The 12,252-nt window shown below is 45.0% G+C and overlaps 1 protein-coding gene and 1 long non-coding RNA gene across 4 annotated transcripts in view; both read right to left on the bottom strand.

Moving 5' to 3' along the window:
- HKDC1 (hexokinase domain containing 1) overlaps nt 1-8,545 on the bottom strand; it is a 70,837-nt gene extending 62,292 nt beyond the window's left edge. For all 3 annotated transcript variants that reach the window (XR_014828010.1, XM_084997093.1, XM_001928882.5), the window contains exons 1-2: nt 8,377-8,545; nt 2,828-2,990 (exon numbers count right to left, since the gene is read on the bottom strand). Coding sequence is in view for 1 of the 3 variants with exons in the window: in XM_001928882.5 (XP_001928917.1) it covers nt 2,828-2,990; nt 8,377-8,439 (226 nt within the window). In the remaining 2 variants the exon portion in view is untranslated. The remainder of the gene's footprint in view (nt 1-2,827; nt 2,991-8,376) is intronic.
- A 931-nt stretch (nt 8,546-9,476) lies between these two features.
- Nucleotides 9,477-12,068, bottom strand: LOC146396862 (uncharacterized). The gene is made up of 3 exons (XR_014828054.1): nt 11,931-12,068; nt 10,589-10,832; nt 9,477-9,599 (listed from the first exon to the last, which is right to left on the bottom strand). It is a non-coding gene; the product is annotated as an uncharacterized LOC146396862 (long non-coding RNA).
- Between the last annotated feature and the right edge of the window lie 184 nt (nt 12,069-12,252).

Genomic DNA, 12,252 nt, shown 5'->3' with positions numbered 1-12,252 from the left:
GACTTAACAAGGTCACCTGCTCCAGAGGCACTCTGGGTCCAGGGACCTCACTGCAGTAGGATCACTGGTGAGATTTACTGGTGAAAAAAGGCTCTGAGAAGACAGTGAAGAAAGGAGATGATGTCCTCTAGCATGAGGAGGAGAGAATTTCTAACACTTGGCCAGCTTTGGAGTTCCCGTCATAGCACAGTGGAAACAAATCTGACTAGGAATCGTGAGGTTGCAGGTTCAGTCCCTGGCCTCTCTCAGTGGGTTGAGGATCCAGCATTGCCATGAGCTGTGGTGTATGTCTCAGATGCAGCTCAGATCCTGAGCTGCTCTGGCTGTGGTGTAGGCCGGCAGCTGTGGCTAAAACTGGACCCCTAGCCTGGGAAATTCCATAGGCTGTGGGTGCAGCCCTAAAAAAGCAAAATAAAAATAAAAATAAATAAAACTTGGCCAGTTTCACTTCCAAACCTTCCTGAAGCAGCCAGGGCCAGGAAGGCACATCTAGCCAGCAGCCTCCAGACCATCAAAGGCCCCTCTCCTTTGCTTCTGGGGACACACCTCCACAAGAAGAGCCAAAGTACAGGAAGTCAGGAGGACTTTGACCTGGTGCTCCCTCCCTCGCACACACCTCATGACTCAGGTGCTTCCTTGGAATGGCCCCAGGTGACCCATCAAAGACGACGGTCCCTTCAGCATTCTCAAAGGGCAGTGTCAGAATTCAGCAGAGATTTCAGACAGGGCTGCCTCTCTCCACAGCTTATGTTCCTCCATAGTGGTACACCACCCATGCTCTGCACCCCCACCAGCAAGGGACTGGGTCTTCCCCCCACAGTTCCTAGGGGCCTCTCAAATGGCAGAGCCAAGCTACCTTGGCTCAAGCACTGTTACAAAGGAGCCCAGAGCCCTGATAATCCGATCAAAGGTCCCTGACAGCTCCCCAAACCTTAGTCCCTGCTCCTTCAAGAGTCCCAAAGATGCTCCTGGAGCTTGGTTGGAACACTGAGATCCTGACATTGGGGAAGCCCCTCGGTCCTCGCAGATCTCATCTGATGTCGGGACAAGAGTTAGACCATGGGGTTCTTACGGGGACTGTGTGAGACAGCGGGTCCCTAGCACCCTGTGACCACAGGAGGTTCCTCGTAGATACCAGTTCCTTTCCCTCTTATGGTTTTATACAGAGGCTGAGCATGGAGTGTATGATGGAACCCCATACATTCTCTCTAGAGGTCTCAGGCTGTAGTGAATAAAACAATGGCTCCCCCAGGATGTTTACATCCTAACTCTTGGATCCTGTGAATATGTTAGGTTATGTGACAAAAGGGAATTAAGGTTGCAGATAAGGTTGATTGGTTGACCTTGAGGTTGGGAGAATATCCTGGATTACCTAAATGGGCCTAATGTAATCACAGGGTCTCTCTATCTTTTCAGTTTATTGGAACTTTCCAGGCCAGGGATCAAATCCAAACCTCAGCTGTGAAAACACTGGATCCTTTAACCCACTGCATGGGGCTGGGGATCAAACCCTCACCTCTGCAGCCACCTGAGCTGCTGCCATCAGGTTCTTAACCCACTGCACCATGGTGGGAACTCCAATCACAGGGTCTTTAAATGTGGAAGAGGGAAGCAGAAGTGTCAGAGTCAGAGATTTGAAGATGCTACAATGCGGCTTGAAGATGGAAGGTGCATGAGCCAAGGAAGGCGGATGGCCTCTAGAAGCTGGAAAAAGCAAGGAAACAGGCTCCAGACCCTCCCGAAGGAATGCAGCTCTGCCAACACCTTGATTTCAGTCCAGGGAGACCCATTTAAACTTCTGACTTCCAGGAATTCCCACTGTTGCTCAGCAGGAAAGAACCTGACTAGTATCCATGAGGATGTGGGTTTAATCCCTGGCCTCGCTCAGTGGGTTAAGGATCCAGCATTGCCATGAGCTGTGGTGTAGGTCACAGACACAACTTGGACCTGGCATTGCTGTGGCTGTGGCGTAGGCTGGCGGCTACAGCTCCAATTCAGTCCCTAGACTGGGAACTTCCACATGCCCCACATGTGGCCCTAAAAAAAGAACAAAACTTCTGACCTCCAGAGTTATGAGAATAAATCTGTGTTGTTTAAAGTTTCTAAATTTGTGGTAAATTACTACAGCAGCAATAGCAAACACATTTTACAGATAGAAAAATTAAGGCTCAACATTTTCCCAAATGTCACTGAGGAATGACAGTGCTGGGCCTAGAATGCAAGTTTCTTGAATTATATTTAATACTGTTTCTACTACATCTTCCTATCTTCCACTACTTCCCATCTATAGCTTAGAATCTAGGTACCTAGGCATGAAATGCCATTTAGTATCCATTCTCCAAATGCTTCAGGGCCTAGTGTGCATCAAGCACGATGCAGCACTCAGAGAGCTGTGGTAAAGAAGACACAGACCCTGCCCTCAGGGAGTGCTGGACCAGTGGGGAGACTCTCATATACAGCAAGGTGACAGGCACTCTGACAAGCACCTAACCCATGATGGGGATGCTTCCCAGATGAAGGCAGTAATCTCTACGCTGGGATTGAAAAGCCAAGCTGGCGTTCACAAGAGGAAGAATGTTGGGATCTCCAGCAGGAGAGGGAACAGAATGTGTAGGACCAAGGTGGTCAGGGAAAAGGCGAGGTGAATTTGAACTTTGGTCTGAAACTTTTGGTATTGAACATGACTGAAGCAAAGAGAGGGAGGGTGAGGGGGTGTGGAGAGAGGGATGGAGAGATAATCCAGGGTACAGCAGCAAACTTCAGGTATCCATCAGCCAAGAGCCAACCAGCCCATTCACAACAACCTGGCAGCCCCCAGCCCACTCACCTGAGCCATCTGGAATGGCCCTGACAAAGGTGGGCAGCATCTTCACTGAGGCTGTGGGGTTGGTGTCCTTCCCCAGGCCCTTCTGCATTTCAGCCTGGAACCGGGCCATGATGTCCAAAAGGGTCTCATCTGAGAGCCGCATGTGATACAAGAACCTGTCCACCTGGAACAGATGCCAGAGTCATCAAGGTTGGCTGTATGGGGCACCTGCCCTCCATTCAAGGCTATAAATTCCCACTCCAAGTATGAAGCTGCATTCCTGACTTGGGGCAGCTTCTTGATGTGTATACCCAAAAGTTTCTTGCCTAAACCCTCATCAAGCTGGGGCAACGTGGGGAGTTAGAACAGAATGGAATGGAAGGCTGAGGAGGTAGAGACTTATTCCTCTGAAGGACAAACTCTGAGGAAGAAAAATGACTCCCCCACTTTTCTGATGGGACAATGGAGGGGCAAAAACTAAAAAGGATTCAGTTTCTAATTCCTAGTTCAAGGACTTCACCATTGATCCATTGCCTCTCTACTGGAAAAGACTGGCTATAGCTTGAACTATAAATTTCTTTTCTTTTTCTCTTTTTTTTTTTTTTTTTTTTTTTTTGGTCTTTTTGTCTTTTTAGGGCCGCACCTGCAGCACATGGAGGTTCCCAGGCTAGGGGTCTAATCAGAGCTGTAGTTGCCGGCCTATGCCAGAGCCACAGCAACGCCAGATCCAAGCCGCATCTGCGACCTACACCACAGCTCACAGCAACACAAGATCCTTAACCCACTGAGCAAGGCCAGGGATCAAACCTGCAACCTCATGGTTCCAAGTTAGATTCGTTTCCACTGCGCCACGATGGGAACTCCAAACTATACATTTCTAAACACATTAGCTTTCTTTTGTGCAATAATAACAATATATATTCAGACATGTTTCCCTTTGTTTATAGGTTGCTAGGAAGCTCAGTGATAAATTCAATTTCCAAGAGCAATCTCTAAAGCTCAGTGCTTTAAATTTCCAATTGTTTTTTAAGAGTTTTTTTTTAAACTCAATGAATTTTATTACATTTTTAGTTGTACAACGATCATCACAACCAATTTTATAGCATTTCCATCCCAAACTCCCTGCCCATCCCTCCACCCTGTCTCATTTGGAAACCAAAAATTTTTCAAAGTCTGTGAGTCAGTATCGGTTCTGCAAAGTTCATTATGTCCTTTTTTAGATTCCACATGTGATAACATATGACGTTTGTGTCTGCCTAACTAACCTCACTAAGCATGATAATTTCTACTGAGGTTGTTTTAATTAAGATGAAGTTTAATTTTTTTATTTTGGCCTTGCCCACGGCATGTGGAAGTTCCCAGGCTAGGGATCAGACCCAAGCCACAGCAGTAACACCACCGAATCCTTAATCTCTAGGCCACCAGGGAATGCCTGAAGTTTAATTGTTAAAGCCAGCTCAAATTGCTATTAGAAATGTCACTCCAGTAACCAGGAAATGGGACAAAGGACCACTGCCCCAAGGGAGGGAAGATATAAAAATGACTATTGCTGTGCATAGTCCACTTGAAGGTAATAGGTCATATCATAGTACCTTCCACCCCATGCTAATGCTAATCACTTGGTGGTGTTGGCCTGGATTCCCAGGACTTGTGGGATAGAGTATCAGGAGGAAGGACAGTGGCATAGGCACCCTGTATGTGCCACCCTGCTTTACATACTGATCAGCCTCTCTATTCATCCAGGTCACAAGGAGCCTTGATCTTGGCATATTCTTGCAGGAATTGCTCCCCCATGCTTTCATCTAAGGCTAAGAACATTTGTTGCAGTCTACAAAGTGCTTTCATGTATGTCACTTCATCTAATCACCAAGACATCCATTTGAGGCAGCCAGGTAAGGCCAAAATTATTTTCCCTAATTGATAGATGAGGATTCCAAGATTCAGAGCCATTAGGCAGCATCAGGAGAGCCGTTGATAAGTGGAGGCACTAGGACTATAATGCGATTTCCACATTCCTCACACCATGGCCTGGTTCTGCTTCATGCTTCATGTGGGACTCTCAAGCCCCACAGACAAATTATACCAAAGTTCAAAGGCCACATGACCTTTATTATTAGAGGGTCCCCAGCCATCAGCCAGGCCTAGAGGGCAAGCATCCCAGATCAGTCCAGGGCCACATGGAGTCCTAGGCACTGAAATGATCCATAGCTCTAGGATCCATCGATCCCCCAAAGATTGGGGGCCAGAGAAGCCAGAAAACCATCAGAGAGCCATTAACAAAAGAAGACAATTGGGCTTTCAGCATATTTGAGGAGAAAGGGTGGAACAAGGTCATGCTTCATTAAGAGCTTCCTGTTCACTCTGAGTCTGTTTATGACTAATTGGTTGGCACAGTGCGACACACAAGGAGAAAACTGACAAAAGGGACACGACCCGAGTAATTGGGGCTTAGAGAAGGGTGAAACATACTACACAGGAACTAAACTTGCTCCTTTATCAACCCAAGGCCCCTCAGATAGTGCCCAGAATCTACTGCTCATTTTTGCTCAGCCCCAGCGTATAAAGAACATTTCCAGGCATCCCCATAGTATCATCCCCTGTAATGGTTTTGAGACCTTTTGGAGATCACCTGCCTGCTGAAGTTTAACAGCATCATTCAGTACTCTGGGTTACTATTCCTGCTGTTTCAATACATTAAAGTTATGATAGAAAAAATGTCAACTTAGCATTAGTTTCTTGTTTATTCTTTCTATCTTCCACAGCACTGATACAGCAGCTAGAAGGCAAGAATGAAACACATACGGGGACAAAAAGGCTGTATTTTAAATCCAAACAGGTGATTTGAGGCCTGCATAACTGGGCACATATGTTGCAGGCACCAAGGAAGGGGACTTGGGTTGCAGAAAACCAACCCCACTCTTAGAGTGCCTCACGGTTCGTTAACAGAAGAGACAACGAGTAAGCTCAGAGCTGCTGAATTATAGAATGCAGAAGCTGGAAGGGCCTCTAGCAATCCCTTAGTCCAAAGGTCCCATATTATGAAGGAAAATCATAAAATGGTTCAACTCTGTAACTTAGTGGTTTCACTTCTGGGAATCTAGCCTTAGGAAATAATCCCCAAATGTGGAGAACATGAAATACATGCCAATGTCTATCATAGCAATATTTTAATTATTAAAAATGTTTATGAAAGTGGCTGAATGTCTAACAAGAGGGAGAAGGTTAAATTACAGCATATCCAAATCGACTGAATATTAGGAAGATATTAAGGTGATAATTATGGAGAAAGGGAAAAATGTACATTAAGTGGTTTCAATATAACAGTAAGTGAAAGACACAGATCTGGAAGGGTATCGACAATGTAAATATAACTGTAGAAACACCCGCTGTGAAAAAAAAAGACTGCAAGGGCTTCCACATGGCAAATATGACAGTGTTTGTGAGGATTAAAGTTAACGTTTCCAGTTTTTGTAATGTTGACTTACTAAACTGTAAAGAGTACACATGGAAAAACTTAACCAGTCCTCCTTTTATGAATGAACGATCAGCAGGTTGGTGACCGGACCCAACCCAGTGTTATCAGTAGGTCAAATAACATCAATATATTGAATTGGAAAAGAAACCGTAAGAGTTGTTTCCCTTTTCTTTTCTTTCTCTTTTTTCCCTCTCTTTCCTTCTTGTTTTAATGCTGATATGGGGAGATTTAAAAAAATTGTTCCAGGGTCTGAATAGTAACCCTTGAGGGCAAGAAGGGCCCAGGATCTTGACTCTAGAGGCAGAAAGCACAGGAAGTAAGGAGGAGATTCACTACCTGGATGAGATGGAGAAAGAGCCCATGACTTTTGACCAGGTGTGTTTTCATCACGAGGAGGACTGAATGAGTTGGTGTTCTCAGAACCTGTGACTCATCCCAGCAACTCATAAACCAGCCTCCCTTGCTCCCCCTGACACCTGCTGGGTCACTCAAGGTGGCTGCAAAGTGCTCCTGACTATCCCTGCTCAGCTCACTCTCTTTCCTGCCTTCCCCAGGCCCTGACAAAGGCTGACCTTCCTCCCAGAAGGACCTGGAACAGATCAGTGAAGGCTGTATATCTTGCCTCCTGGGCCTACACCTGGGCTGGTGGACAAACATGTCCAGCCTGATCCTAGGGTGTAACTAAAGGTTAACCACCACAAAGAGGCCCAAGGAAACGAAACCAATTTACAAGAACCAGAGGAATAAAGATTCCAAAGACTCCCCTTGTGGGCTGGAAAGACACCACACAGGAGGCATCTTTACTTAGAGGTCACAATAAAACATGAATTCTTACAGAACTTTCCCACCTCCTTAAGAAGCCAGTAGAGGGCTCCATGAATCTATTCAACAAATGAAAGTTAAGACAGCTTAACTCTGCTGATCACAATATTTTAAGATTTGCTATAACCTGTAATCCAAGTCTCTAAAAGAACAGAATGTAGTGGAAGGTTATTCCACCCAGCACAGAGGGTTGCCAGGATGCTGGCTTTCTCTCAGTTTGAAAAGCCAGGAGGCATCATGACACAATGCAAAGAATGTTGGAGGAGGAGTCAGAGACTTGGATTTAATACTTGGGTAATCGTGGTTAAATCCACTTGTTGGGAGGACTTCTGTTATCTATAAATTGAGAGATGTTTGTGCCCAGGGCCCTGCCACTGGCAGCTGGTGTGGCTAGAGTGGCAGGCTGGGCTCAATCCAGGCTGCCAGGAGAGAATGCCCATGGCCCCTAGTTGAGCCTTGGCAACTTTTAACCAGCCCACCTTGGGATGAATTTTGTAGACAGGCTTCTTGGGCAAAGTAGCAAGATGATGCACATCATTAATAGTATACCACTGGCAAACAGCCCATGCCCATTTTACATATTTTGATTATTGTATGTGAAAACCCACACCCCTCTTGAGGTCTGCATTTATATTCTTTCAAGCACGTGAAGAATCATATTTTTTTTTAAGGCTGCACCTGCAGCATATGCAAATTCCCAGCCTAGGGGTCAAATCAGAGCTGCAGCTGCTGGTCTACACCACAGCCACAGCAACGCCAGATCTGAGCCTTGCCTGCAACCTATACCACAGCTCATGGCAACGCCGGATCTTTAACCCACTGAAGGAGGCCAGGGATGGAACCCACATCCTCATGGATACTAGCTGGGTTCTTAACCCGCTGAGCTGTGGCGTCCAAGAATCACATGAATCACATGAATTATTTTTAAAGTTCTCAAATTTTAAAAATGACTCTCCACTGTAGCCCTTCCCCTGAAACATTCCTCACATCAAACACAATCGTCTTCAAGCTTTCTAAAGCCTTTCTGCTCATTCCCTTCCTGTCTGGTATCTACCAGGAAGTCTGAGTGAAATTCAAGGCTCAGGACAGCATGAAACATGCAGCCCGTGGGAGATTTACTTCCTCCTCTCCCTCTATGAGTATTTCACAGCCCCTGTGTTCCCAGCACCCCTTCTAACAAGCTCTCTTAAACCCTTTCGCATGTAGGCATGGGAGCAGTTAGCTCTGTCAGAAAAGACTGAACCAAGGATCTCTCAGCTCTGTGTGTCCTTACCTTCTTGATCTGATCCTCCTTCAGCTTGGTGAAGTAAAATGCCATCAAGTGTACCGCAAACATTTTCCAAAAGTGTGGTTTCTCCTGGGATGAGCAGAGATTTCCGGGGGCAGTGTTTACTCCCACGTCTCCAGAGCACTACCTGCTTCCAGTTCAGTCTGGAGGCCTCCAGGGAACTAGGTGCTACAGATTAAATACTTCCAGGCTGCTTAGTTCAATGATTAAACTTCGCCCCCCTCCTCTAGTCCCTCCCTCTAGCACACACTTGATTGTCTAATAGGAAGCTCGGGATGGTAGCAGAGGGTGGGTAGAGGGCTGGCAGGGGATGGGTTGCTTGATTCTTTGAGAATCGGGTGCCACAAAATCTCGTTGCTAAGCGACACTCTCAAGCTAGTGTCCCACCAAGCCCACTCAGCCGAGGAAAATCGTCTGAGAAGTTGGGCGTTAAACAAAGGCAACTTTCAACCAGCTGAGCTGCTCGGCTAATGTCTAGTCTCAGGCTTTTCTCTTGAGTCCTTTTCATCTCAACCCAGAGATATAACTCCTGACTTCTTTCTGCTCCTCTATAGCACTATCTTAATTAAGGACTAAGCATTGCCCTGGTCAGAGAGATTTCAAGAATGTTGAGGCAAATTCTTCCGTTTGTGACAGATCAGATCTCTTAGCTAACAGCCCATGGTAATGGGAAAAAAATCAATAAAGGTTTGTCTATTCACAATGATAAGGGAGAAATCCTTGATTTCACAGGTAATGAACCAGCATAAAAGTATCCATGAGAAAGAATGAGGTCACTTGTTGCAATGATTGCATTTGGAGTGGATAAGCAATGAGATCCTGCTGTATAGCACAGGGAACTATATCTAGTCGCTTGTGATGGAACATGATGGAGGATAATGTGAGAAAAAGAATGTATATATATGTATATGGGCCACTTTAATGTACAGTAGAAATTGACAGAATACTGTAAATTAACTATAATAAAATTTTTCTTAAAAAAAAAAAGAATGAAGTCATTTGTACTCACTGGGAAGCTGCTGCTGGAGAGAAAAATTGGAGTTACAGAAGAGAAATGTATCAACTCCCCAGGCTCATGCACTTACCTCACTCATCATACTTGATGTGAGAAGGACCCAGAAAGGGGTTGATGACCTTGGCCTTCTTCCCACAGTCATTGGTCAACAACAACAGTGCTTCTAGCAACAGCAGCTAACATGGATGGAGTGCTATTTCCATTTTATAAATGAGAAAACCAAAGCCCAAAAAGGTTCATTTACTCAAAATCACAAAGTTTGTAAATGGTACCGTGAGGAATCAAACCCAAGAGTTTCATTTCAGGACCCAGCTCTTAACCAAAACATAATATTGCCTCTCTTCTTCTTCCATACCATAAGTACTCAATAACTACCACTAGCAGCAGCATTCTGTTGGGTTATTATCAAGAATTCCAGAGTTCCCATTGTGGCTCAGTGGTAACAAACCTGACCAGTATCCATGAGGATGCAGGTTTGACCCCTTGCCTCACTCATGGGTTAATGATCTGGAGTTGCCATGAGCTGTGGTGTAGGTCACAGACAAGGCTCAGATCTGGCATTGCTGTGGCTGTGGCATAGGCCAGGCAGCTGCAGCTTCCATTCAACCTCTAGCCTGGGAACTTCCATATGACGCAGGTGCAGCCCTAAAAAGAAAAAAAAAAATTCCTACTACAGCTGACCCTTGAACAACACAAGTTTGAATTGCATGGGTCCACTATTTTTCAATAGTAAATACTACAGGGCTACAGGATCCAGGTTAAATCTACTGAGGATGTGGAATCACAGATATGGAGGAACCGGGTAAACAGAGGGCCGGACAGAAATTGTAAGTAAACTTTTGACTGTGTAGAAAATCCTACGCCCCTAACCTCTGAGTTGTTCAAGGGTCAACAGTACTTGGAAAACTAAACACACAGATATCACTTCAACAGGATCTTCCCCGTGGGGGAACATGGTAAAAGAGGAATTTCTAACCACAACATCCCAAACACTAATCAAATGCTCCCTAAAGCCAGCAACTGATCTGATGTTAATGAAGGGCAGCTGGGCACACCAGTGTCTCTCTGCTCCTAAAGGCACCTGCTCTATAGCACAAAGGGAAAAATGAGTTCTCCTGCTCAGCTTTGTTTGCTTTTCTACCTCATAACCTCATTAATCAAGACAAATTACCCGACAATTACCTGGCAGAAGCTTCATCAGCTGCCTCTTCAGAAGCCACTGATTCTCCAATCAGGGCTCTTCACCCATCCATCATGTGGGTGAGCCATTGGAAGTCTAGCCTAAGCCTGGAGTGCTTGATTGAAGTTACTCTGATGCTTTCCTCAGATGGATGTGAAACTGTCTCCCAGATTGAGAAACACTATCCTTTTCAGTCTGTTTACCCCTCAGACTATGAACTCTTTTAGCTCCTTTACTTTGTTGTTTCTACAAGCAAGCAAAGGTTAATCTTTAGTTGTTGACACTATTTAATCCCCGACCCATGGGGAATTATTGGTATTCTGAAACAGACATGCTGTCCCTGAGTCTGCACTGGAGGAGGGTAACATCATGGGGAGGTCACTGGCCCACAAGTGATAACAGTATTGTCTTAATTCCTTCATTTAAAAAGCAACCTCTGAGGTGCAGTATGGAACCAAGGTCATCGATTTATTCAACACAGGGATAAGAAGCGACAATGGCTAATGGACAAAAAGGATACAAAGCTATAACCAAAGATTTCTGCAATCTTATGGTTGCTTCATGCGCCAGACAGGCAGCCTTGGGAATTTTAATCAGGCAAATGACACCAGAGGATTTTCATCTGTTACATCATTCCATTTTTTAATCTAAGCATATCAACATCTACATTCCAGGTCTGAGTTAGCTGGCTAAACCAAGAAACTTTTTCTTTTCTTTTCTTTTTTTTTTTTTTTTAAAGGCCGCACCTGCAGCATACGTAAGTTCCCAGGCTAGACGTCAAATAAGAGCTGCAGCTGCCTGGCCTATGCCACAGCACACCAGATCCAAGCCATATCAGCTCACAGCAATGCCAGATCCTTAACCCACTGAGCGAGGCCAGGGACTGAACCTGTGGCTTCATGGATACTAGTTGGGTTTGTCACCTCTGAGCCACAACAGGAACTCCCCAAGAAGCTTAATGATGATAAAGATCACATGTTTTTGGAGTCCTACAGCTCAGCCTCCTCACTTTATAAAGACAATTAGATTATTTTACCATTTCTCATCTGATTATTTAAGTCCAACCACTGGAATTTTTCACCCGTATTAAAGCTCTATGTAGAGAGTTCCCTGAGGGCTCAGAAGCTTAAGGATCCAGCATTGTCACTGCTGTGGCTTGGGGCACTGCTCTGGCGTGTGTTTGAGCCCTGGCCCCAGAATTTCTGTATGCCGTGGGTGTGTCAAAAAAAAGAAAAAAAAAAAAACTCTATGTAGCTATTCAAGGATGTGCAAGTCTTAAAAAGCACTTAGATTTTGCTTAAGAACATTATTTGAGGGTTGACACTGCTAAGTGACATGTATTACCTGTGTGGCCCAAAACTTCCATGAAAGAAGGAACTCTCTCACATCAACACACGTCTGTTTCCATAGGGCTGTCCCTTATGGGAAGGATAAAAAAGATAATATTTGCTTTCAAGTACTGAGTACAGTAGATGGTCGAATCCAATAGAATATACCTATTATTTAGTAAATACTTGTATAATGTTTACTAGGTGTCTTACAATATTAATTCCCACAGCAACTACCAATCTCTCCATTTTACAGATAGAGGAATGGAGGTACAAAGCACGAGTGGTACATGGTGGAGCAGACTTGAGAATGGGGGTAGTGTGGCTTTAGAGTCCAT

The sequence above is a fragment of the Sus scrofa genome, chromosome 14 (genome assembly GCF_054392235.1).
Source record: "Sus scrofa isolate SSC_HxYL_T2T_F1_AM1 chromosome 14, Sscrofa_HxYL_maternal_Yorkshire_Landrace_v2.0, whole genome shotgun sequence".
NCBI classification, from domain to species: Eukaryota; Metazoa; Chordata; class Mammalia; order Artiodactyla; family Suidae; genus Sus; species Sus scrofa.
Note: the sequence above shows the minus strand (reverse complement) of the source record. Positions and strands in the feature narration are given on the sequence as shown.